The 27,443-nt window shown below is 41.1% G+C and overlaps 1 protein-coding gene across 5 annotated transcripts in view; it reads left to right on the forward strand.

Moving 5' to 3' along the window:
• The window catches only part of LOC106611399 (dynactin subunit 1), a 338,889-nt gene that overhangs the window by 127,147 nt on the left and 184,299 nt on the right, over window positions 1–27,443 (forward strand). For all 5 annotated transcript variants that reach the window (XM_045723788.1, XM_045723789.1, XM_045723790.1 and 2 more), the window contains exon 4: window positions 403–434. In XM_045723788.1, the coding sequence (XP_045579744.1) occupies window positions 403–434 (32 nt within the window). The remainder of the gene's footprint in view (window positions 1–402; window positions 435–27,443) is intronic.

Raw genomic sequence — 27,443 nt, forward strand, 5'->3', positions numbered from 1 at the left:
AGAGAGGGAGGGAGGGAGGGAGGGAGGGAGGGAGGAGGGAGAGAGAGAGAGAGAGGGAGGGAGGGAGGGAGGGAGGGAGGGAGGGAGGGAGGGAGGGAGGGAGAGAGAGAGAGAGGGAGAGAGAGGAAAGGGAGAGTGAGGGAGGGAGGGAGGGAGAGGGAGAGAGAGGAAAGGGACAGAGAGAGGGGGGAGGGCCCTGGTCAACAGTAGTGCACTATATAGGGAATAGGGCTCTGGACAACAGTAGTGCACTATATAGGGAATATAGGGAATAGGGTTCCGTACTCGGGTTCAGGGATTCAGATTCAGGGAATGTGGTAAGTGTTTGTTCCCTATTTCTCAAATCTCTCTCTCTCTCATCTTTCTCTCTCTCTGTCTGTCTGTCTCTCTCTCTCTCCTCAGAGATCCTGGAGACACTCAAGTCCACTAAACTGGTGAGTAAGACAGACAGTTACAGACAGGAAGACAGGACCAGGGTCAAAGGTCACCGCTGCCAGCTCTCTCTCGCCCTCTCGCTCTCTCGCTCTTTCGCTCTCTCTCTCTGTCTCTCTCTCTCTCTCTCTCATTCTCTCTCTCTCTTTCTCTCTCTCTTCTCTCTCTCTCTGTCTCTCTCTCTCTCTCTTCTCTCTCTCTCGCTGTCTTTCTCTCACTCTCTTTTTCCTATCCAGGGAGTTTTTTCCTCTGCAGCAGACAGAGGTAACATGAGGAGGAGATGAAATCCCTGTTCTGACCAGTAGATGGCAGCAGTTATTCACACTGAAGTAGATGTGGCCCCAGTCAGACATTTCCCCTTCAGGATGCTGCTGCTGAGTCATGGTGGCCATGACACTTCCTGTCTGTCTGTCTCTGTGGACCTGGAGTTCGTGCTTCACCAAACTCTGCGTCTTTACTTCCCCCTCTTCCTCCTCTCTCTTCCTCCTCTCTTCCTCCCCCTCTTCCTCCTCTCTCTTCCTCCTCTCTTCCTCCCCCTCTTCCACCTCTCTTGTCCTCCCCTATTCCTCCTCTCTCTTCTACTGCCTGCTCTCGCTCTACCTCCTCTCTCCTACCTTTGATTCCTCCACTTCCTCCTCTCTTCCTCCCCCTCTTCCTCCCCCTCTTCCTTCTCTCTCTACTCCGCCTCTTCCTTCTCTCTCTACTCCCCCTCTTCCTTCTGCTCTCTCTCTCTCTCTCTCCTCTCTCCTGATCCCCCTCTTCCTCCCCCTCTTCCTCCTGCTCTCTCTCTCTCCTCTCAGGTCTCAAAACTCAGACAGAGACACAGGAGGGAATGGTGACTGGCGTGAAGACAGACAGAGACTAGTAGACTAGAGACTAGTAGACTAGTAGACTAGTAGACTAGAGACTAGTAGACTAGAGACTAGAAGACTAGTAGACAAGAGACTAGTAGACTAGAGACTAGTCGACTAGTAGACTACAGACTAGTAGACTAGTAGACTAGAGATTAGTAGACTAGAGAATAGTAGACTAGTAGACTAGAGACTAGTAGACTAGTAGACCAGAGACTAGTCGACTAGAGACTAGTAGACTAGAGACTAGTAGACTAGTAGACTAGAGACTAGTAGACTAGTAGACCTGTAGACTAGTAGACTAGAGACTAGTAGACTAGAGACTAGTAGACTAGTAGACTAGAGACTAGTAGACAAGTAGACTAGTAGACTAGTAGACTAGAGATTAGTAGACTAGAGACTAGTAGACTAGTAGACTAGAGATTAGTAGACTTGAGACTAGTAGGCTAGTAGGTTAGTAGGCTAGTAGACGAGACTAGTAGACTAGAGACTTGTAGGCTAGTAGACTAGAGACTAGTAGGCTTGTAGACTAGAGACTAGTAGGCTAGTAGACTAGTAGGCTAGTAGACTAGAGACTAGTAGGCTTGTAGACTAGAGACTAGTAGGCTAGTAGACTAGTAGGCTAGTAGACTAGTAGACTAGAGATTAGTAGACTAGAGACTAGTAGACTAGTAGACTAGAGATTAGTAGACTAGAGACTAGTAGGCTAGTAGGTTAGTAGGCTAGTAGACGAGACTAGTAGACTAGTAGACTAGAGACTAGTAGGCTAGTAGACTAGAGACTAGTAGGCTTGTAGACTAGAGACTAGTAGGCTAGTTGGCTAGTAGACTAGTAGGCTAGTAGACTAGTAGACTACAGACTAGAGACTAGTAGACTAGTAGACTAGAGACTAGTAGGCTAGTAGACTAGAGACTAGTAGGCTAGTAGACTAGAGACTAGTAGACTAGTAGAATAGAGACTAGTAGACTAGTAGGCTAGTAGACTAGAGGCTAGTAGACTAGAGACTAGTAGACTAGAGACTAGTAGACTAGTAGACTAGAGACTAGAGACTAGTAGACTAGTAGGCTAGTAGGTTAGTAGGCTAGTAGACGAGACTAGTAGACTAGTAGACTAGAGACTAGTAGGCTAGTAGACTAGAGACTAGTAGGCTAGTAGACTAGAGATTAGTAGACTAGTAGACTAGAGACTAGTAGACTAGAGACTAGAGACTAGTAGACTAGTAGATGTGGCCCCAGTCAGACATTTCCCCTTCAGGATGCTGCTGCTGAGTCATGGTGGCCATGACACTTCCTGTCTGTCTGTCTCTGTGGACCTGGAGTTCGTGCTTCACCAAACTCTGCGTCTTTACTTCCCCCTCTTCCTCCTCTCTCTTCCTCCTCTCTTCCTCCCCCTCTTCCTCCTCTCTCTTCCTCCTCTCTTCCTCCCCCTCTTCCTCCTCTCTTGTCCTCCCCTATTCCTCCTCTCTCTTCTACTGCCTGCTCTCGCTCTACCTCCTCTCTCCTACCTTTGATTCCTCCACTTCCTCCTCTCTTCCTCCCCCTCTTCCTCCCCCTCTTCCTTCTCTCTCTACTCCCCCTCTTCCTTCTCTCTCTACTCCCCCTCTTCCTTCTGCTCTCTCTCTCTCTCTCTCCTCTCTCCTGATCCCCCTCTTCCTCCCCCTCTTCCTCCTGCTCTCTCTCTCTCCTCTCAGGTCTCAAAACTCAGACAGAGACACAGGAGGGAATGGTGACTGGCGTGAAGACAGACAGAGACTAGTAGACTAGAGACTAGTAGACTAGTAGACTAGTAGACTAGAGACTAGTAGACTAGAGACTAGAAGACTAGTAGACAAGAGACTAGTAGACTAGAGACTAGTCGACTAGTAGACTACAGACTAGTAGACTAGTAGACTAGAGACTAGTAGACTAGTAGACCAGAGACTAGTCGACTAGAGACTAGTAGACTAGAGACTAGTAGACTAGTAGACTAGAGACTAGTAGACTAGTAGACCTGTAGACTAGTAGACTAGAGACTAGTAGACTAGAGACTAGTAGACTAGTAGACTAGAGACTAGTAGACAAGTAGACTAGTAGACTAGTAGACTAGAGATTAGTAGACTAGAGACTAGTAGACTAGTAGACTAGAGATTAGTAGACTTGAGACTAGTAGGCTAGTAGGTTAGTAGGCTAGTAGACGAGACTAGTAGACTAGAGACTTGTAGGCTAGTAGACTAGAGACTAGTAGGCTTGTAGACTAGAGACTAGTAGGCTAGTAGACTAGTAGGCTAGTAGACTAGAGACTAGTAGGCTTGTAGACTAGAGACTAGTAGGCTAGTAGACTAGTAGGCTAGTAGACTAGTAGACTAGAGATTAGTAGACTAGAGACTAGTAGACTAGTAGACTAGAGATTAGTAGACTAGAGACTAGTAGGCTAGTAGGTTAGTAGGCTAGTAGACGAGACTAGTAGACTAGTAGACTAGAGACTAGTAGGCTAGTAGACTAGAGACTAGTAGGCTTGTAGACTAGAGACTAGTAGGCTAGTTGGCTAGTAGACTAGTAGGCTAGTAGACTAGTAGACTACAGACTAGAGACTAGTAGACTAGTAGACTAGAGACTAGTAGACTAGTAGACCTGTAGATAGTAGACTAGAGACTAGTAGACTAGAGACTAGTAGACTAGTAGCCTAGAGACTAGTAGACTAGTAGACTAGAGACTAGTAGACTAGAGACTAGTAGAGACTGGTAGACTAGAGATTAGTAGACTAGAGACTAGAAGACTAGTAGACTAGAGATTAGTAGACTAGAGACTAGTAGACTAGTAGACTAGAGACTACAGACTAGTAGACTAGTAGGCTAGTAGGTTAGTAGGTTAGTAGGCTAGTAGACGAGACTAGTAGACTAGTAGACTAGAGACTAGTAGGCTAGTAGACTAGAGACTAGTAGGCTAGTAGACTAGAGATTAGTAGACTAGTAGACTAGAGACTAGTAGACTAGAGACTAGAGACTAGTAGACTAGAGACTAGTAGACTAGTAGACTAGAGACTAGAGACTAGTAGACTAGTAGACTAGTAGACTAGAGACTAGTAGACTAGTAGGCTAGTAGACTAGTAGGCTAGTAGAATAGAGACTAGTAGACTAGTAGGCTAGTAGACTAGAGGCTAGTAGACTAGAGACTAGTAGACTAGTAGGCTAGTAGACTAGTAGACTAGAGACTAGTAGACTAGAGACTAGAGACTAGTAGGCTAGTAGAGTAGTAGGCTAGTAGACTAGAGACTAGTAGACTAGAGACTAGAGACTAGTAGACTAGAGACTAGTAGACTAGTAGACTAGAGACTAGAGACTAGTAGACTAGTAGACTAGTAGACTAGAGACTAGTAGACTAGTAGGCTAGTAGACTAGTAGCCTAGTAGACTAGAGACTAGTAGACTAGTAGGCTAGTAGACTAGAGGCTAGTAGACTAGAGACTAGTAGACTAGTAGGCTAGTAGACTAGTAGACTAGAGACTAGTAGACTAGAGACTAGAGACTAGTAGTCTAGTAGAGTAGTAGGCTAGTAGACTAGAGACTAGTAGACTAGTAGGCTAGTAGACTAGAGGCTAGTAGAATAGAGACTAGTAGACTAGTATGCTAGTAGGCTAGTAGACGAGACATGTAGACTAGAGACTAGTAGACTAGAGACTAGTAGACTGGAGACTAGAGACTAGAAGACTGGAGACTAGAGACTAGTAGACTAGTAGCCTAGAGACTAGTAGACTAGAGACTAGAGACTAGTAGACTAGAGACTAGAAGACTAGTAGACTAGTAGACTACAGACTAATAGACTAGTAGACTGGAGACTAGAGACTATTCGACTACTAGACTACAGACTAGTAGACTAGTAGACTAGTAGACTAGAGGCTAGAAGACTAGTAGACTAGAGACTAGTAGACTAGAGACTAGTAGACTAGTAGACTACAGACTAGTAGGCTAGTAGACTAGAGACTAGTAGACTAGTAGACTAGAGACTAGTAGACTAGTAGACTAGAGACTAGTAGACTAGTAGACTAGAGATTAGTAGACTAGAGACTAGAAGACTAGTAGACTAGAGATTAGTAGACTAGAGACTAGTAGGCTAGTAGGTTAGTAGGCTAGTAGACGAGACTAGTAGACTAGTAGACTAGAGACTAGTAGGCTAGTAGACTAGAGACTAATAGGCTTGTAGACTAGAGACTAGTAGGCTAGTAGACTAGTAGGCTAGTAGACTAGTAGACTAGAGATTAGTAGACTAGAGACTAGTAGACTAGTAGACTAGAGATTAGTAGACTAGAGACTAGTAGGCTAGTAGGTTAGTAGGCTAGTAGACGAGACTAGTAGACTAGTAGACTAGAGACTAGTAGGCTAGTAGACTAGAGACTAGTAGGCTTGTAGACTAGAGACTAATAGGCTAGTAGGCTAGTAGACTAGTAGGCTAGTAGACTAGTAGACTAGAGACTAGAGACTAGTAGACTAGTAGACTAGAGACTAGTAGACTAGTAGACCTGTAGACTAGTAGACTAGAGACTAGTAGACTAGTAGACTAGAGACTAGTAGAGTAGAGACTAGTAGACTAGTTGGCTAGTAGACTAGTAGGCTAATAGACTAGTAGACTACAGACTAGAGACTAGTAGACTAGTAGACTAGAGACTAGTAGACTAGTAGACCTGTAGATAGTAGACTAGAGACTAGTAGACTAGAGACTAGTAGACTAGTAGCCTAGAGACTAGTAGACTAGTAGACTAGAGACTAGTAGACTAGAGACTAGTAGAGACTGGTAGACTAGAGATTAGTAGACTAGAGACTAGAAGACTAGTAGACTAGAGATTAGTAGACTAGAGACTAGTAGACTAGTAGACTAGAGACTACAGACTAGTAGACTAGTAGACTAGTAGGTTAGTAGGTTAGTAGGCTAGTAGACGAGACTAGGAGACTAGTAGACTAGAGACTAGTAGGCTAGTAGACTAGAGATTAGTAGACTAGTAGACTAGAGACTAGTAGACTAGAGACTAGAGACTAGTAGACTAGAGACTAGTAGACTAGTAGACTAGAGACTAGAGACTAGTAGACTAGTAGACTAGTAGACTAGAGACTAGTAGACTAGTAGGCTAGTAGACTAGTAGGCTAGTAGAATAGAGACTAGTAGACTAGTAGGCTAGTAGACTAGAGGCTAGTAGACTAGAGACTAGTAGACTAGTAGGCTAGTAGACTAGTAGACTAGAGACTAGTAGACTAGAGACTAGAGACTAGTAGGCTAGTAGAGTAGTAGGCTAGTAGACTAGAGACTAGTAGACTAGAGACTAGAGACTAGTAGACTAGAGACTAGTAGACTAGTAGACTAGAGACTAGAGACTAGTAGACTAGTAGACTAGTAGACTAGAGACTAGTAGACTAGTAGGCTAGTAGACTAGTAGCCTAGTAGAATAGAGACTAGTAGACTAGTAGGCTAGTAGACTAGAGGCTAGTAGACTAGAGACTAGTAGACTAGTAGGCTAGTAGACTAGTAGACTAGAGACTAGTAGACTAGAGACTAGAGACTAGTAGTCTAGTAGAGTAGTAGGCTAGTAGACTAGAGACTAGTAGACTAGTAGGCTAGTAGACTAGAGGCTAGTAGAATAGAGACTAGTAGACTAGTATGCTAGTAGGCTAGTAGACGAGACATGTAGACTAGAGACTAGTAGACTAGAGACTAGTAGACTGGAGACTAGAGACTAGAAGACTGGAGACTAGAGACTAGTAGACTAGTAGCCTAGAGACTAGTAGACTAGAGACTAGAGACTAGTAGACTAGAGACTAGAAGACTAGTAGACTAGTAGACTACAGACTAATAGACTAGTAGACTGGAGACTAGAGACTATTCGACTACTAGACTACAGACTAGTAGACTAGTAGACTAGTAGACTAGTAGACTAGAGGCTAGAAGACTAGTAGACTAGAGACTAGTAGACTAGAGACTAGTAGACTAGTAGACTACAGACTAGTAGGCTAGTAGACTAGAGACTAGTAGACTAGTAGACTAGAGACTAGTAGACTAGTAGACTAGAGACTAGTAGACTAGTAGACTAGAGATTAGTAGACTAGAGACTAGTAGACTAGTAGACTAGAGATTAGTAGACTAGAGACTAGTAGGCTAGTAGGTTAGTAGGCTAGTAGACGAGACTAGTAGACTAGTAGACTAGAGACTAGTAGGCTAGTAGACTAGAGACTAATAGGCTTGTAGACTAGAGACTAGTAGGCTAGTAGACTAGTAGGCTAGTAGACTAGTAGACTAGAGATTAGTAGACTAGAGACTAGTAGACTAGTAGACTAGAGATTAGTAGACTAGAGACTAGTAGGCTAGTAGGTTAGTAGGCTAGTAGACGAGACTAGTAGACTAGTAGACTAGAGACTAGTAGGCTAGTAGACTAGAGACTAGTAGGCTTGTAGACTAGAGACTAATAGGCTAGTAGGCTAGTAGACTAGTAGGCTAGTAGACTAGTAGACTAGAGACTAGAGACTAGTAGACTAGTAGACTAGAGACTAGTAGACTAGTAGACCTGTAGACTAGTAGACTAGAGACTAGTAGACTAGTAGACTAGAGACTAGTAGACTAGTAGACTAGAGACTAGTAGACTAGTAGACTAGAGATTAGTAGACTAGAGACTAGTAGACTAGTAGACCAGAGATTAGTAGACTAGAGACTAGTAGACTAGTAGACTAGAGACTTGAGACTAGTAGACTAGTAGGCTAGTAGGCTAGTAGGCTAGTAGGCTAGTAGACGAGACTAGTAGACTAGTAGACTAGAGACTAGTAGGCTAGTAGACTAGAGACTAGTAGGCTAGTAGACTAGAGACTAGAGATTAGTAGACTAGAGACTAGTAGACTAGTAGACTAGAGATTAGTAGACTAGAGACTAGTAGGCTAGTAGGTTAGTAGGCTAGTAGACGAGACTAGTAGACTAGTAGACTAGAGACTAGTAGGCTAGTAGACTAGAGACTAGTAGGCTTGTAGACTAGAGACTAGTAGGCTAGTAGGCTAGTAGACTAGTAGGCTAGTAGACTAGTAGACTAGAGACTAGAGACTAGTAGACTAGTAGACTAGTAGACTAGAGACTAGTAGACTAGTAGACCTGTAGACTAGTAGACTAGAGACTAGTAGACTAGAGACTAGTAGACTAGTAGACTAGAGACTAGTAGACTAGAGACTAGTACACTAGAGACTAGTAGACTAGTAAACTAGTAGCCTAGGGACTAGTAGACTAGAGACTAGTAGACTAGTAGACTAGAGACTAGAGACTAGAGACTAGTAGGCTAGTAGGCTAGTAGGTTAGTAGGCTAGTAGGCTAGTAGACGAGACTAGTTGACTAGTAGACTAGAGACTAGTAGGCTAGTAGACTAGAGACTAGTAGACTAGTAGACCTGTAGACTAGTAGATTAGAGACTAGTAGACTAGAGACTAGTAGACTAGAGACTAGTAGACTAGTAGACTAGTAGACTAGAGACTAGTAGACTAGAGACTAGAAGACTAGTAGACAAGAGACTAGTAGACTAGAGACTAGTCGACTAGTAGACTACAGACTAGTAGACTAGTAGACTAGAGATTAGTAGACTAGAGAATAGTAGACTAGTAGACTAGAGACTAGTAGACTAGTAGACCAGAGACTAGTCGACTAGAGACTAGTAGACTAGAGACTAGTAGACTAGTAGACTAGAGACTAGTAGACTAGTAGACCTGTAGACTAGTAGACTAGAGACTAGTAGACTAGAGACTAGTAGACTAGTAGACTAGAGACTAGTAGACAAGTAGACTAGTAGACTAGTAGACTAGAGATTAGTAGACTAGAGACTAGTAGACTAGTAGACTAGAGATTAGTAGACTTGAGACTAGTAGGCTAGTAGGTTAGTAGGCTAGTAGACGAGACTAGTAGACTAGAGACTTGTAGGCTAGTAGACTAGAGATTAGTAGACTAGAGACTAGAAGACTAGTAGACTAGAGATTAGTAGACTAGAGACTAGTAGACTAGTAGGTTAGTAGGCTAGTAGACGAGACTAGTAGACTAGTAGACTAGAGACTAGTAGGCTTGTAGACTAGAGACTAGTAGGCTAGTAGACTAGTAGGCTAGTAGACTAGAGACTAGTAGGCTTGTAGACTAGAGACTAGTAAGCTAGTAGACTAGTAGGCTAGTAGACTAGTAGACTAGAGATTAGAGACTAGTAGACTAGAGACTAGTAGACTAGTAGACTAGAGACTAGAGACTAGTAGACTAGTAGACTAGTAGACTAGAGACTAGTAGACTAGTAGGCTAGTAGACTAGTAGCCTAGTAGAATAGAGACTAGTAGACTAGTAGGCTAGTAGACTAGAGGCTAGTAGACTAGAGACTAGTAGACTAGTAGGCTAGTAGACTAGTAGACTAGAGACTAGTAGACTAGAGACTAGAGACTAGTAGTCTAGTAGAGTAGTAGGCTAGTAGACTAGAGACTAGTAGACTAGTAGGCTAGTAGACTAGAGGCTAGTAGACTAGAGACTAGTAGACTAGTGTGCTAGTAGGCTAGTAGACGAGACTGTAGACTAGAGACTAGTAGACTAGAGACTAGTAGACTGAAGACTGGAGACTAGAGACTAGTAGACTAGTAGCCTAGAGACTAGTAGACTAGAGACTAGAGACTAGTAGACTAGAGACTAGAAGACTAGTAGACTAGTAGACTACAGACTAATAGACTAGTAGACTGGAGACTAGAGACTATTCGACTACTAGACTACAGACTAGTAGACTAGTAGACTAGTAGACTAGTAGACTAGAGGCTAGAAGACTAGTAGACTAGAGACTAGTAGACTAGAGACTAGTAGACTAGTAGACTACAGACTAGTAGGCTAGTAGACTAGAGACTAGTAGACTAGTAGACTAGAGACTAGTAGACTAGTAGACTAGAGACTAGTAGACTAGTAGACTAGAGATTAGTAGACTAGAGACTAGTAGACTAGTAGACTAGAGATTAGTAGACTAGAGACTAGTAGGCTAGTAGGTTAGTAGGCTAGTAGACGAGACTAGTAGACTAGTAGACTAGAGACTAGTAGGCTAGTAGACTAGAGACTAATAGGCTTGTAGACTAGAGACTAGTAGGCTAGTAGACTAGTAGGCTAGTAGACTAGTAGACTAGAGATTAGTAGACTAGAGACTAGTAGACTAGTAGACTAGAGATTAGTAGACTAGAGACTAGTAGGCTAGTAGGTTAGTAGGCTAGTAGACGAGACTAGTAGACTAGTAGACTAGAGACTAGTAGGCTAGTAGACTAGAGACTAGTAGGCTTGTAGACTAGAGACTAATAGGCTAGTAGGCTAGTAGACTAGTAGGCTAGTAGACTAGTAGACTAGAGACTAGAGACTAGTAGACTAGTAGACTAGAGACTAGTAGACTAGTAGACCTGTAGACTAGTAGACTAGAGACTAGTAGACTAGTAGACTAGAGACTAGTAGAGTAGAGACTAGTAGACTAGAGACTAGTAGACTAGTAGACTAGAGATTAGTAGACTAGAGACTAGTAGACTAGTAGACCAGAGATTAGTAGACTAGAGACTAGTAGACTAGTAGACTAGAGACTAGAGACTAGTAGACTAGTAGGCTAGTAGGCTAGTAGGCTAGTAGGCTAGTAGACGAGACTAGTAGACTAGTAGACTAGAGACTAGTAGGCTAGTAGACTAGAGACTAGTAGGCTAGTAGACTAGAGACTAGAGATTAGTAGACTAGAGACTAGTAGACTAGTAGACTAGAGATTAGTACACTAGAGACTAGTAGGCTAGTAGGTTAGTAGGCTAGTAGACGAGACTAGTAGACTAGTAGACTAGAGACTAGTAGGCTAGTAGACTAGAGACTAGTAGGCTTGTAGACTAGAGACTAGTAGGCTAGTAGGCTAGTAGACTAGTAGGCTAGTAGACTAGTAGACTAGAGACTAGAGACTAGTAGACTAGTAGACTAGTAGACTAGAGACTAGTAGACTAGTAGACCTGTAGACTAGTAGACTAGAGACTAGTAGACTAGAGACTAGTAGACTAGTAGACTAGAGACTAGTAGACTAGAGACTAGTACACTAGAGACTAGTAGACTAGTAAACTAGTAGCCTAGGGACGAGTAGACTAGAGACTAGTAGACTAGTAGACTAGAGACTAGAGACTAGAGACTAGTAGGCTAGTAGGTTAGTAGGCTAGTAGGCTAGTAGGCTAGTAGACGAGACTAGTTGACTAGTAGACTAGAGACTAGTAGGCTAGTAGACTAGAGACTAGTAGGCTAGTAGACTAGAGACTAGTAGACTAGTAGAATAGAGACTAGTAGACTAGTAGACTAGAGATTAGTAGGCTAGAGACTAGTAGACGAGTAGACTAGAGACTAGTAAACTAGTAGACTAGAGACTAGAGACTAGAGACTAGTAGGCTAGTAGACTAGAGACTAGTAGACTAGAGACTAGTCGACTAGTAGACTAGAGACTAGTAGGCTAGTAGACCAGAGACTAGTCGACTAGAGACTAGTAGACTAGGGACTAGTAGACTACTAGTAGACTAGAGACTAGTAGACTAGTAGACCGTAACTAGTAGACTAGAGACTAGTAGACTAGAGACTAGTAGACTAGAGACTAGTAGACTAGTAGACTAGTAGACTAGAGACTAGTAGACTAGAGACTAGAAGACTAGTAGACAAGAGACTAGTAGACTAGAGACTAGTCGACTAGTAGACTACAGACTAGTAGACTAGTAGACTAGAGATTAGTAGACTAGAGAATAGTAGACTAGTAGACTAGAGACTAGTAGACTAGTAGACCAGAGACTAGTCGACTAGAGACTAGTAGACTAGAGACTAGTAGACTAGTAGACTAGAGACTAGTAGACTAGAGACTAGTAGACAAGTAGACTAGTAGACTAGTAGACTAGAGATTAGTAGACTAGAGACTAGTAGACTAGTAGACTAGAGATTAGTAGACTTGAGACTAGTAGGCTAGTGGTTGTAGGCTAGTAGACGAGACTAGTAGACTAGAGACTTGTAGGCTAGTAGACTAGAGATTAGTAGACTAGAGACTAGAAGACTAGTAGACTAGAGATTAGTAGACTAGAGACTAGTAGACTAGTAGGTTAGTAGGCTAGTAGACGAGACTAGTAGACTAGTAGACTAGAGACTAGTAGGCTTGTAGACTAGAGACTAGTAGGCTAGTAGACTAGTAGGCTAGTAGACTAGAGACTAGTAGGCTTGTAGACTAGAGACTAGTAAGCTAGTAGACTAGTAGGCTAGTAGACTAGTAGACTAGAGATTAGTAGACTAGAGACTAGTAGACTAGTAGACTAGAGATTAGTAGACTAGAGACTAGTAGGCTAGTAGGTTAGTAGGCTAGTAGACGAGACTAGTAGACTATTAGACTAGAGACTAGTAGGCTAGTAGACTAGAGACTAGTAGGCTTGTAGACTAGAGACTAGTAGGCTAGTAGGCTAGTAGACTAGTAGGCTAGTAGACTAGTAGACTAGAGACTAGAGACTAGTAGACTAGTAGACTAGAGACTAGTAGACTAGTAGACCTGTAGATAGTAGACTAGAGACTAGTAGACTAGAGACTAGTAGACTAGTAGCCTAGAGACTAGTAGACTAGTAGACTAGAGACTAGTAAACTAGAGACTAGTAGACTAGTAGACTAGAGATTAGTAGACTAGAGACTAGAAGACTAGTAGACTAGAGATTAGTAGACTAGAGACTAGTAGACTAGTAGACTAGAGACTAGAGACTAGTAGACTAGTAGGCTAGTAGGTTAGTAGGTTAGTAGGCTAGTAGACGAGACTAGTAGACTAGTAGACTAGAGACTAGTAGGCTAGTAGACTAGAGACTAGAGACTAGTAGACTAGAGACTAGTAGACTAGTAGACTAGAGACTAGAGACTAGTAGACTAGTAGACTAGTAGACTAGAGACTAGTAGACTAGTAGGCTAGTAGACTAGTAGGCCTAGTAGAATAGAGACTAGTAGACTAGTAGGCTAGTAGACTAGAGACTAGTAGACTAGTAGGCTAGTAGACTAGTAGACTAGAGACTAGTAGACTAGAGACTAGAGACTAGTAGGCTAGTAGAGTAGTAGGCTAGTAGACTAGAGACTAGTAGACTAGAGACTAGAGACTAGTAGACTAGAGACTAGTAGACTAGTAGACTAGAGACTAGAGACTAGTAGACTAGTAGACTAGTAGACTAGTAGGCTAGTAGACTAGTAGGCTAGTAGAATAGAGACTAGTAGACTAGTAGGCTAGTAGACTAGAGGCTAGTAGACTAGAGACTAGTAGACTAGTAGGCTAGTAGACTAGTAGACTAGAGACTAGTAGACTAGAGACTAGAGACTAGTAGGCTAGTAGAGTAGTAGGCTAGTAGACTAGAGACTAGTAGACTAGTAGGCTAGTAGACTAGAGGCTAGTAGAATAGAGACTAGTAGACTAGTATGCTAGTAGGCTAGTAGACGAGACAAGTAGACTAGAGACTAGTAGACTAGAGACTAGTAGACTGGAGACTAGAGACTAGAAGACTGGAGATTAGAGACTAGTAGACTAGTAGCCTAGAGACTAGTAGACTAGAGACTAGAGACTAGTAGACTAGAGACTAGAAGACTAGTAGACTAGTAGACTACAGACTAATAGACTAGTAGACTGGAGACTAGAGACTATTCGACTACTAGACTACAGACTAGTAGACTAGTAGACTAGTAGACTAGTAGACTAGAGGCTAGAAGACTAGTAGACTAGAGACTAGTAGACTAGAGACTAGTAGACTAGTAGACTACAGACTAGTAGGCTAGTAGACTAGAGACTAGTAGACTAGTAGACTAGAGACTAGTAGACTAGTAGACTAGAGACTAGTAGACTAGTAGACTAGAGATTAGTAGACTAGAGACTAGTAGACTAGTAGACTAGAGATTAGTAGACTAGAGACTAGTAGGCTAGTAGGTTAGTAGGCTAGTAGACGAGACTAGTAGACTAGTAGACTAGAGACTAGTAGGCTAGTAGACTAGAGACTAATAGGATTGTAGACTAGAGACTAGTAGGCTAGTAGACTAGTAGGCTAGTAGACTAGTAGACTAGAGATTAGTAGACTAGAGACTAGTAGACTAGTAGACTAGAGATTAGTAGACTAGAGACTAGTAGGCTAGTAGGTTAGTAGGCTAGTAGACGAGACTAGTAGACTAGTAGACTAGAGACTAGTAGGCTAGTAGACTAGAGACTAGTAGGCTTGTAGACTAGAGACTAGTAGGCTAGTAGGCTAGTAGACTAGTAGGCTAGTAGACTAGTAGACTAGAGACTAGAGACTAGTAGACTAGTAGACTAGAGACTAGTAGACCTGTAGACTAGTAGACTAGAGACTAGTAGACTAGTAGACTAGAGACTAGTAGACTAGTAGACTAGAGACTAGTAGACTAGAGACTAGTAGACTAGTAGACTAGAGATTAGTAGACTAGAGACTAGTAGACTAGTAGACTAGAGATTAGTAGACTAGTAGACTAGTAGACTAGTAGGCTAGTAGGCTAGTAGGCTAGTAGACGAGACTAGTAGACTAGTAGACTAGAGACTAGTAGGCTAGTAGACTAGAGACTAGTAGGCTAGTAGACTAGAGACTAGAGATTAGTAGACTAGAGACTAGTAGACTAGTAGACTAGAGATTAGTAGACTAGAGACTAGTAGGCTAGTAGGTTAGTAGGCTAGTAGACGAGACTAGTAGACTAGAGACTAGTAGGCTAGTAGACTAGAGACTAGTAGGCTTGTAGACTAGAGACTAGTAGGCTAGTAGGCTAGTAGACTAGTAGGCTAGTAGACTAGTAGACTAGAGACTAGAGACTAGTAGACTAGTAGACTAGTAGACTAGAGACTAGTAGACTAGTAGACCTGTAGACTAGTAGACTAGAGACTAGTAGACTAGAGACTAGTAGACTAGTAGACTAGAGACTAGTAGACTAGAGACTAGTACACTAGAGACTAGTAGACTAGTAAACTAGTAGCCTAGGGACGAGTAGACTAGAGACTAGTAGACTAGTAGACTAGAGACTAGAGACTAGAGACTAGTAGGCTAGTAGGCTAGTAGACGAGACTAGTTGACTAGTAGACTAGAGACTAGTAGGCTAGTAGACTAGAGACTAGTAGGCTAGTAGACTAGAGACTAGTAGACTAGTAGAATAGAGACTAGTAGACTAGTAGGCTAGTAGACTAGAGGCTAGTAGACTAGAGACTAGTAGACTAGAGACTAGTAGACTAGTAGACTAGTAGACTAGAGACTAGTAGACTAGAGACTAGAAGACTAGTAGACAAGAGACTAGTAGACTAGAGACTAGTCGACTAGTAGACTACAGACTAGTAGACTAGTAGACTAGAGATTAGTAGACTAGAGAATAGTAGACTAGTAGACTAGAGACTAGTAGACTAGTAGACCAGAGACTAGTCGACTAGAGACTAGTAGACTAGAGACTAGTAGACTAGTAGACTAGAGACTAGTAGACTAGTAGACCTGTAGACTAGTAGACTAGAGACTAGTAGACTAGAGACTAGTAGACTAGAGACTAGTAGACTAGTAGACTAGAGACTAGTAGACAAGTAGACTAGTAGACTAGTAGACTAGAGATTAGTAGACTAGAGACTAGTAGACTAGTAGACTAGAGATTAGTAGACTTGAGACTAGTAGGCTAGTAGGCTAGTAGGCTAGTAGACGAGACTAGTAGACTAGAGACTTGTAGGCTAGTAGACTAGAGACTAGTAGGCTTGTAGACTAGAGACTAGTAGGCTAGTAGACTATTAGGCTAGTAGACTAGAGACTAGTAGGCTTGTAGACTAGAGACTAGTAGGCTAGTAGACTAGTAGGCTAGTAGACTAGTAGACTAGAGATTAGTAGACTAGAGACTAGTAGACTAGTAGACTAGAGATTAGTAGACTAGAGACTAGTAGGCTAGTAGGTTAGTAGGCTAGTAGACGAGACTAGTAGACTAGTAGACTAGAGACTAGTAGGCTAGTAGACTAGAGACTAGTAGGCTTGTAGACTAGAGACTAGTAGGCTAGTAGGCTAGTAGACTAGTAGGCTATTAGACTAGTAGACTAGAGACTAGATACTAGTAGACTAGTAGACTAGAGACTAGTAGACTAGTAGACCTGTAGATAGTAGACTAGAGACTAGTAGACTAGTAGCCTAGAGACTAGTAGACTAGTAGACTAGTAGACTAGAGACTAGTAGACTAGAGACTAGTAGACTAGAGACTAGTAGACTAGTAGACTAGAGATTAGTAGACTAGAGACTAGAAGACTAGTAGACTAGAGATTAGTAGACTAGAGACTAGTAGGCTAGTAGGTTAGTAGGTTAGTAGGCTAGTAGACGAGACTAGTAGACTAGTAGACTAGAGACTAGTAGGCTAGTAGACTAGAGACTAGTAGGCTAGTAGACTAGAGATTAGTAGACTAGAGACTAGTAGACTAGTAGACTAGAGATTAGTAGACTAGAGACTAGTAGGCTAGTAGGTTAGTAGGCTAGTAGACGAGACTAGTAGACTAGTAGACTAGAGACTAGTAGGCTAGTAGACTAGAGACTAATAGGATTGTAGACTAGAGACTAGTAGGCTAGTAGACTAGTAGGCTAGTAGACTAGTAGACTAGAGATTAGTAGACTAGAGACTAGTAGACTAGTAGACTAGAGATTAGTAGACTAGAGACTAGTAGGCTAGTAGGTTAGTAGGCTAGTAGACGAGACTAGTAGACTAGTAGACTAGAGACTAGTAGGCTAGTAGACTAGAGACTAGTAGTACTAGTAGACTAGTAGGCTAGTGGGCTAGTGGACTAGTAGGCTAGTGACTAGTAGACTAGAGACTAGAGACTAGTAGACTAGTTGACTAGAGACTAGTAGACCTGTAGACTAGTAGACTAGAGACTAGTAGACTAGTAGACTAGAGACTAGTAGGCTAGTAGACTAGAGACTAATAGGATTGTAGACTAGAGACTAGTAGGCTAGTAGACTAGTGGCTAGTAGACTAGTAGACTAGGTGAGACTAGAGACTAGTAGACTAGTAACTAGAGACTAGTAGACTAGAGACTAGTAGGCTAGTAGGTTAGTAGGCTAGTAGACGAGACTAGTAGACTAGTAGACTAGACTAGTAGACTAGAGACTAGTAGGCTTGTAGACTAGAGACTAGTGGCTAGTAGACTAGTAGGCTAGTAGACTAGTAGACTAGAGACTAGAGACTAGTAGACTAGTAGACTAGAGACTAGTAGACCTGTAGACTAGTAGACTAGTAGACTAGTAGACTAGTAGACTGAGACTAGTAGACTAGTAGACTAGAGACTAGTAGACTAGAGACTAGTAGACTAGTAGACTAGAGATTAGTAGACTAGAGACTAGTAGACTAGTAGACTAGAGATTTGTAGACTAGGACTAGTAGACTAGCTATAGACTAGAGACTAGTAGACTAGTAGACTAGTAGGCTAGTAGGCTAGTAGGCTAGTAGACGAGACTAGTAGACTAGTGACTAGAGACTATAGGCTAGTAGACTAGAGACTAGTAGGCTAGTAACTAGAGACTAGAGATTAGTAGACTAGAGACTAGTAGACTAGTAGACTAGAGATTAGTAGACTAGAGACTAGTAGGCTAGTAGGTTAGTTGGCTAGTAACGAGACTAGTAGACTAGTAGACTAGAGACTAGTAGGCTATTAGACTAGAGACTAGTAGGCTTGTAGACTGGAACTAGTAGGCTAGTAGGCTAGTAGACTAGTAGGCTAGTAGACTAGTAGACTAGAGACTAGAGACTAGTAGACTAGTTGACTAGTAGACTAGAGACTAGTAGACTAGTAGACCTGTAACTAGTAGACTAGAGACTAGTAGACTAGAGACTAGTAGACTAGTAGACTAGAGACTAGTAGACTAGAGACTAGTACACTAGAGACTAGTAGACTAGTAAACTAGTAGCCTAGGGACAAGTAGACTAGAGACTAGTAGACTAGTAGACTAGAGACTAGAGACTAGAGACTAGTAGGCTAGTAGGCTAGTAGGTTAGTAGGCTAGTAGGCTAGTAGACGAGACTAGTTGACTAGTAGACTAGAGACTAGTAGGCTATAGACTAGAGACTAGTAGGCTAGTAGACTAGAGACTAGTAGACTAGTAGAATAGAGACTAGTAGACTAGTAGGCTAGTAGACTAGAAGCTAGTAGACTAGAGACTAGTAGACTAGAGACTAGTAGACTAGAGACTAGTAGACTAGTAGACTAGTAGACTAGAGACTAGTAGACTAGAGACTAGAAGACTAGTACAAAGAGACTAGTAGCTAGAGACTAGTCGAGCTACAGACTAGTAGACTAGTAGACTAGAGATTAGTAGACTAGAACTAGTAGACTATCTAGTAGACTAAACTAGTAGACTAGTAGACTAGAGACTAGTAGACTAGTAGACCTGTAGCAGTAGACTAGAGACTAGTAGACTAGAGACTAGTAGACTAGAGACTAGTAGACTAGTAGACTAGAGACTAGTGCAAGTAGACTAGTAGACTAGTAGACTAGAGATTAGTAGACTAGAGACTAGTAGACTAGTAGACTAAGATTAGTAGACTTTGAGACTAGTAGGCTAGTGGGTTGTGGCTAGTGACGAACTAGTAGACTAGAGACTTGTAGGCTATGACTAGAGACTAGGAGGCTTGTAGACTAGAGACTAGTAGGCTAGTAGACTAGTAGGCTAGTAGACTAGAGAATAGTGGCTTGTAACTAGAGACTAGTTGGCTAGTAGACTAGTAGGCTAGTAACTAGTAGACTAGAGATTATAACTAGAGACTATAGACTAGTAGACTAGAGATTAGTTATAAGACTAGTAGGCTAGTAGGTTAGTAGGCTAGTAGACGAGACTAGTAGACTAGTAGACTAGAGACTAGTAGGCTAGTAGACTAGAGACTAGTAGACGCTAGAGACTGGCTAGGCTATGGACTTGGCTATGGACTAGTAACTAGAGACTAGAGACTAGTGGACTAGTAGACTAGAGACTAGTAGACTAGTAGACCTGTAGATAGTAGACTAGAGACTAGTAGACTGTAGCCTAGAACTAGTAGACTAGTAGACTAGGACTAGTACTAAGACTAGTAGACTAGGACTAGAGACTAGTAGACTAGAGACTAGAAGACTAGTAGACTAGAGATTAGTAGACTAAGACTATAGACTAGTAGACTAGAGACTAGAGACTAGTAGACTAGTAGGCTAGTAGGTTAGTATTGCTATAGGCCGAGACTAGTAGACTAGTAACTAGGACTAGTAGGCTAGTAGACTAGAGACTAGTAGGCTAGTAGACTAGAGATTAGTAGACTAGAGACTAGTAGACTAGTAGACTAGAGATTATAGACTAGAGACTAGTAGGCTAGTAGGTTGTAGGCTAGTAGCGAGACTATAGACTAGTAGACTAGAGACTAGTAGGCTAGTAGACTAGAGACTTGTAGACTAGAGACTAGTAGGCTAGTAGGCTAGTAGACTAGTAGGCTAGTAGACTAGTAGACTAGAGACTAGAGACTATAGATAGTAGACTAGAGACTAGTAACGTAGACTAGTAGACTAGAGACTAGTAGACTAGTAGACTAGAGACTAGTAGGCTAGTAGACTAGAGACTAATAGGATTGTAGACTAGAGACTAGTAGGCTAGTAGACTAGTAGGCTAGTAGACTAGTAGACTAGAGATTAGTAACTAGAGACTAGTAGACTAGTAGACTAGAGATAGTAGACTAGAGACTAGTAGGCTAGTAGGTTAGTAGGCTAGTGCCGAGACTAGTAGACTAGTAGACTAGAGACTAGTAGGCTAGTAGACTAGAGACTAGTGAGCTTGTAGACTAGAGACTAGTAGGCTAGTAGGCTAGTAGACTAGTAGGCTAGAAGACTAGTAGGCTAGAGACTAGAGACTAGTAGACTAGTAGACTAGAGACTAGTAGACCTGTAGACTAGTAGACTAGAGACTAGTAGACTAGTAGACTAGAGACTAGTAGACTAGTAGACTAGAGACTATAGACTAGAGACTAGTAACTAGTAGACTAGAGATTATAGACTAGAGACTAGTAGACTAGTAGACTTAGAGATTAGTAGACTAGAGACTAGTAGACTAGTAGACTAGAACTAGAGACTAGTAGACTAGTAGACTAGTAGGCTAGTGGCGTAGCTAGTAGGAGACTGTAGACTAGTAGACTAGAGACTATAGGCTAGTAGACTAGAGACTCCTAGTAGACTAGAGACTAGAGATTAGTAGACTAGAGACTAGTAGACTAGTAGACTAGAGATTAGTAACTAGAGACTAGTAGGCTAGTAGGTTAGTAGGCTAGTGGAGCGAGACTAGTAACTAGTAGACTAGAGACTAGTAGGCTAGTAGACTAAGACTAGTAGGCTTGTAGACTAGAGACTAGTAGGCTATAGGCTAGTAGACTAGTAGGCTAGTAGACTAGTAGACTAGAGACTAGAGACTAGTAGACTAGTAGACTAGTAGACTAGAGACTATTAGACTAGTAGACCTGTAGACTAGTAGACTAGAGACTAGTGACGAGACTATGCTAGTAGACTAGAGACTAGTAGACTAGAGACTATACACTAGTGACTAGTAAACTAGTAGCCTAGGACAATACTAGAGACTAGTAGACTAGTAGACTAGAGACTAGTAGACTAGGGTAGTAGACTATAGGCTATAGACTAGTAGGCTAGTATAATGAGAGACTAGTAGACTAGTAGGCTAGTAGACTAGAGGCTAGTAGACTAGAGACTAGTAGACTAGTAGGCTAGTAGACTAGTAGACCAGAGACTAGTAGACTAGAGACTAGGACTAGTAGGCTAGTGAGTAGTTGACTAGTAACTAGGGACTAGTACACTAGAGACTAGTAGACTATAAACTAGTAGCCTAGGACAAGTAGACTAGAGACTAGTAGACTAGTAGACTAGAGACTAGAGACTAGAGACTAGTAGGCTATACTGTAGGTTATAGGCAGTGGCTAGTAGGCGAGACTAGTTGACTAGTAGACTAGAGACTAGTAGGCTAGTAGACTAGAGACTAGTAGGCTAGTAGACTAGAACTAGTAGGCTAGTAGACTAGAGACTATTGGCTCGCTTCTAGAGACTATAACTAGAGACTTAGACTGAGACTAGTAGACTAGTAGACTAGTAGACTAGAGACTAGTAGACTAGAGACTAGAAGACTAGTAGACAAGGACTATAGACTAGAGACTATCGACTGTAGACTAAGACTATAGACTAGTAACTAGAGATTAGTAGACTAGAGACTAGTAGACTAGTAGGCTAGAGACTTAGACTAGTAGACCAGAGACTAGTCGACTAGAGACTAGTAGACTAGAGACTAGTAGACTAGTAGACTAGAACTAGTAGACTAGTAGACCTGTAGACTAGTAGACTAGAGTAACTAAACTAGTACTAGTAGACTAGACTAGTAGACAAGTAGACTAGTACTAGTAGACTAGAGATTAGTAACTAGAGACTAGTAGACTAGTAGACTAGAGATTAGTAACTTGAGACTAGTAGGCTAGTGGTTGTGGGCTAGTGAGGAGACTAGTAACTAAGACTTGTAGGCTAGTAGACTAGAGACTATGGCTTGTAGACTAGAGACTAGTGGCTATAGACTAGTAGGCTAGTAGACTAGAGACTAGTAGGCTTGTAGACTAGAACTAGTAGGCTATGACTGCTAGTAACTAGTAGACTAGATTAGTAGACTAGAGACTAGTAGACTAGTAGACTAGAGATTAGTGACTAGAGACTAGTAGGCTATAGTTTAGTAGGCTAGTGGACGAGACTAGTAGACTAGTAGACTAAGACTATAGGCTAGTAGACTAGAGACTATAGGCTTGTAGACTAGAGACTAGTAGGCTAGTAGGCTAGTAGACTAGTAGGCTAGTAGACTAGTAGACTAGAGACTAGAGACTAGTAGACTAGTAACTAGAGCTTAGACTATAGACCTGTAGATAGTAGACTCGAGCTAGTAGACTAGTAGCTAGAGACTAGTAGACTAGTAGACTAGTGGACTAGAGACTAGTGACTAGAGACTAGTAGACTAGTAGACTAGAGATTAGTAGACTAGAACTAGAAGACTAGTAGACTAGAGATTAGTAGACTGAGACTAGTAGACTAGTAGACTAGAGACTAGAGACTAGTAGACTAATAGGCTAGTAGGTTAGTAGGTTAGTAGGCTAGTAGACGAACTAGTAGACTAGTAACTAAGACTAGTAGGCTAGTAGACTAGAGACTAGTAGGCTGTAACTAGACTAGTAACTATAACTAGAACTAGTAGACTAGAGACTAGTAGACTAACTAGACTAGTAGACTGAACTAGAGACTAGTGACTATAACTAGTAGACTCTTGCTAGTAGGCTAGTAGCTAGTAGGCTAGTAGTAGACTTAACTAGTAGGCTAGTACTAGGCTAGTAACTAGAGACTATAGACTAGTAGGCTAGTAGACTAGTAGACCAAGACTAGTACTGCTGGAGTACTAGAGAGTAAGATATAGGACTAACTGCTATAACTGCTGTAACTAGTAGACTAGTACTAGGACTATAACTAGTAGGCTATAACTATAGGCTAGTATAGAGACTAGTACTGTAGGCTGTAGACTAGACTATAGACTAAGACTAGTGATAGTAGTAGGCTAGTAGACTGATAGTAACTAGACTACTAGTAGGCTATAGACTAGTAGGCTATAGACTAGACTAGTAGACTAAGTAGGCTAATACTAGGTTAGTGAACTTAATAGTATGCCAGAGTATCAGACAATTAGAGGTATAACTATATAATGGAGCTAGATATTCTTCTTTGACAGCTAGAGGTAGAATGACAATACTACTAAGAGTAGTAGTAAACTAGAACTTTGTCCTACCTATAGACTAGTAGTCTTCTTTTTACGATAAGCTAGTAGAGACTAGTGTGTGGTAGTAGACTAGTAGACTAGACTAGTACTAGATAGTGTATGCTAGAGACTAGTAGACTAGCCCGAATAGTACTAGGAGGCTATAGGCTAGGAGAGCTAGTAGACTAGTAGATGAGACTAGTAGACTAGTATCCTTATAAGGTGTACTATAACACTTAATAGTAGATGTGTGTGGTAGTAGACTAGTAGTCTAGATCTAGTAGCTAGGAGGCTAAGACTGAACTATACATAGTAGTAACTTGACTAGTACTAAACTCTTGACCTGGCTCTGTCTATTTTGTTTTTCTCTAGTGACTATGTAGTACTATAAATAACTTATATAGCACTAGTAGACTATAATGTTAGTTGCGTAGACTAGAACTAGTAGACTAGTAGCTAGTACTAGAGACTATTAACTGAGACAGAGACTAGAAGACTGGACTAAACTAGTAGTAGCTGGTAGCCTAATACTAGTAGACACAGAGACTAGAGACTAGAGAAGACTAGTAGACTAGTAGACTACAGACTAATAGACTGAAGTAGACTAACTAACTCTACTACTAGACTAAATGTCTTATTAACTAGTTACTATACTGTACTATTCATACTCCTTTATTTTACTTCTCTGATTTGTGTAGTACCGCTTCTATCTTTACAATGTAACTAGTAGGCTATAGACTCGTAGGCTAGAGATTTAACTAATGTAGTATATGTTATGAGTATGAATTGCTCTGTGCTATAGACTAGTAGACTAGAGACTAGTAGGCTAGTGACTAGAACTAATTAGACTAGAGATAGTAGGTAGTAGGCTAGTAATGTAGACTATAGACTATAACTAACTAGAACTTAGACTAAAACTAGAAACTAAACTATACTATAACCTTAACAATATATCTTGATCCTTTCTCTATAACATAACTGACTAGAGAAGAACAACTAGTAGACTATAACTAAACTAAACTATCTATTCTCTATAACTTCTAGAATTATCTATAACTAATGGCTATAGTAATGATTATAGGCTAGAATTTATCTTTAGTAGACTAGACTAGTAGGCCTAGTAGGTTAGTAAGGCTGATGAGACGAGACTAGTAGACTAGTAGACTCGAACTAGTTAGGCTAGTAGACTAGAACTAGTGAAATGTAGACTAGAGACTAGTAGGCTAGTAGGCTAGTAGACTAGTACTAGTAATAGTATAGTCTACTATAGACTATGTTTTTTGAAAGTCTCTATAACTATTGTACTAGTAGACTAGAGACCTAATAGACTAAACTAGTACACTAAGACTAGTAGACTAGTAGGCTAGTAGCTAGTATCTATAACTATTATTTATGGCTAGTAATATGACTATGGCTTATTTAGTATGACTAGAAACTAGTGGCATAGACTAGAGCAACTTACTAGAGACTAGTAGACTAATACAATATATAACTATAACTAACAACTAGGGCTATAGACTAGTAGACCGATTAACTAAGAAACTATGTTTATGCTATTAGTGTGCTAGAATGTGTTGTTTGCTATAAACTAGCTAATAACTTAGACTACAGAGACTAGCAAGTAGGCTAGTAACTATTAACTTAGACTAGCAATAGTAGTGTAGGAGATAATAGATATAGACTAATAGTTTGTAACTAGTAGACTAGAGATTAAATAGACTAGAGACTAGTAGGCTAGTCGGTTTAGTAGGCTAGTAGACGAGACTAGTAACTAGTAGACTAAATAGTAGCCTATTAGACTAGAACTCAGTACATAATAAACTAACAGAAGTAGGCTTGTGAAGCTAGTAGACTAGTAGGCTAGTAGACTAGTAGACTAGAGACTAGAGACTAGTAGACTGGTAGACTAGTAGACTAGAGACTAGTAGACTAGTAAACCTGTAGACTAGTAGACTAGAGACTAGTAGACTAGTAGACTGAGACTAGTAGACTATTGAACTAGAGACTAGTAGACTAGTAGACTAGAGATTAGTAGACTAGAGACTAGTAAACTAGTACTCTAGAATCTAGTAGACTAGTAGGCTAGTAGGTTGAAACAGGCTAGTAGACGAGACTAGTAGATCTAGTAGACTAGAGACTAGTGATCTAGTAAACTAGAGACTAGTAGGCTAGTAAGACTAGAAAGGACTAGAGATTAGTAGACTAGAGACTAGTAGACTAGTAGACTAGAGATTAGTAGACTAGAGAAACTATAGGCTAGTAAGTTAGTAAACTATTAAACGAAGACTAATGAAACTAATAATGGACTAGTAGGCTAGTAGACTAGAGACTAGTAAACATTAGACTAGAGACTAGGAGGCTAGTAGGCTAGAAGTAGACTAGTAGGCTATTAGACTATAGACTAGAGACTAGAGACTAGTAGACTAGTAGACTAGTAGACTAGAGACTAGTAACTAGTAGAACCTGTAGACTAGTAGACTAAGAGACTAGTAGGTAGTAAGACTAGAGACTAGTAGACTAAGAGACTAGTATAGAGACTAGTAGACTAGTAAACTAGTAGCCTAGGGACAGGTAGACTAAGGACTAGTAGACTAGTGGACTAAGAGACTAGAGACTAGAGACTAGTAGGCTAGTAGGTTCAGTAGGCTAGTAGGCTAAATAGGCTAATGGAAGCGAGGACTAGTTGACTAGTAGACTAGAGACTAGCAGGCTAAAGTAGACTAGAGACTAGTAGGCTAGTAGACTAGAGACTATTTGACTAAGTAGAATAGAGACTAGTAGACTAGTAGACTAGAGATTAGTGAGCTAGACTGGTAGACAAGGTGAACTAGAATACAAACTGGTAGACTAAGACTAAACTAAGACTAGTAGGCTAGTAGGTTGGGAGCTAAAGTAGGCCTAGTAGGCTAGTAGACAGAGACCAGTTGACTAGTAGACTAGAGACTAGTAGGCTAGTAGACTAGAGACTATTTGACTAGTAGAATGAGACTAGTGAACTAGTAGACTAGGGATTGTGGCTAGAGACTAGTAGACTAGATTAGTAGACTAGAGACTAGTAGGCTAGTAGGTTGGTAGGCTAGTAGACGAGGACTAGTGAACTAGTAGACTAGAGACTAGTAGGCTAGTAGACTAGAGACTGAAATGAGCAGCAGACTAGAGACTAGTAAGGCTAGTAGGCTAGTAGACTAGTAGGCTAGTAGACTGAACTAGTAGACTAAGAGACTAGTAGACTAGTAGACTAGTAGACTAGAGACTAAAATAACTAGTACCTGTAACTGTAGACTAGAGAGACTAGTAGACTAGTGAACTAGAGACTAGTAGATCAGTAACTATTAATATTGAGATTATAGACTATAACTATAACTATAACTTGAGATTAGTAAGACTAGAGACTAGTAGACTAGTAGACTAAACTAGAACTAGTAGACTAGTAGGCTAGTAGGTTAGTGAGCTAGTAGACGAGACTAGTAACTAAAGACTAGAGACTAGTAGGCTAGTAAAGACTAGAGACTAGTAGGCTAGTAACTCGAGACTAGAGATTAGTAGACTGAGACTAAGTAGACTAGTAGACTAGAGATTAGTAGACTAGAGACTAGCAGAGGCTAGTAGGTTAGTAGGCTAGTAGACAGAGACTAGTAGACTAGTAGACTAGAGACTAGTAGGCTAGTAGACTAGAAACTAGTAGGCTTGTTAGACTAGAGACTGAAGTACAGGCTAGTAGGCTGTAGTAGACTAAGTAGGCTAATGAAGCTAGTAGACTAGAGACTAGAGACTATAGACTAGTAGACTGAGACTAGTACTAGTAATGTAGACTAGTAGACTAGAGACTAGTAGACTAGAGACTAGTAGACTAGTAGACTAAATAGTAGACTAGAGACTAGTACACTAGAGACTAGTAGACTAGTAAACTAGTAGCCTAAAGGAAGGACAGTAGACTAGAGACTAGTAGACTAGTTGACTAGAGACTAGAGACTAGACTGAAGTAGGCTAGTAGGCTAGTAGGTTAGTAGGCTAGTAGGCTAGTAGACGAGAGACTAGTTGACTAGTAGACTAGAGACTAGTAGGCTAGTAGACAGAGACTAGTGAGCTAGTAGACTAGAGACTAGTAGACTAGTAGAATGAACTAGTAACTGTATGCTAGTAGACTAGAGAGCTATAACTCGAACTAGTAGACTAGAGACACAGTGAACTAAGGACTAGAGACTAGTAGACTAGTAGGCTATGGGTTAGTAGGCTTAGTGAGCGAGACTAGTAGACTAGTAGACTAGAGACTAGTAGGCTAGTAGACTAGAGACTAGTAGGCTAGTAGACTAGAGATTAGTAGACTAGTAGACTAGAACTATATAGAATAAACTATAACTA

The sequence above is a fragment of the Salmo salar genome, chromosome ssa09, assembly GCF_905237065.1.
Source record: "Salmo salar chromosome ssa09, Ssal_v3.1, whole genome shotgun sequence".
Lineage (NCBI taxonomy): Eukaryota > Metazoa > Chordata > Actinopteri > Salmoniformes > Salmonidae > Salmo > Salmo salar.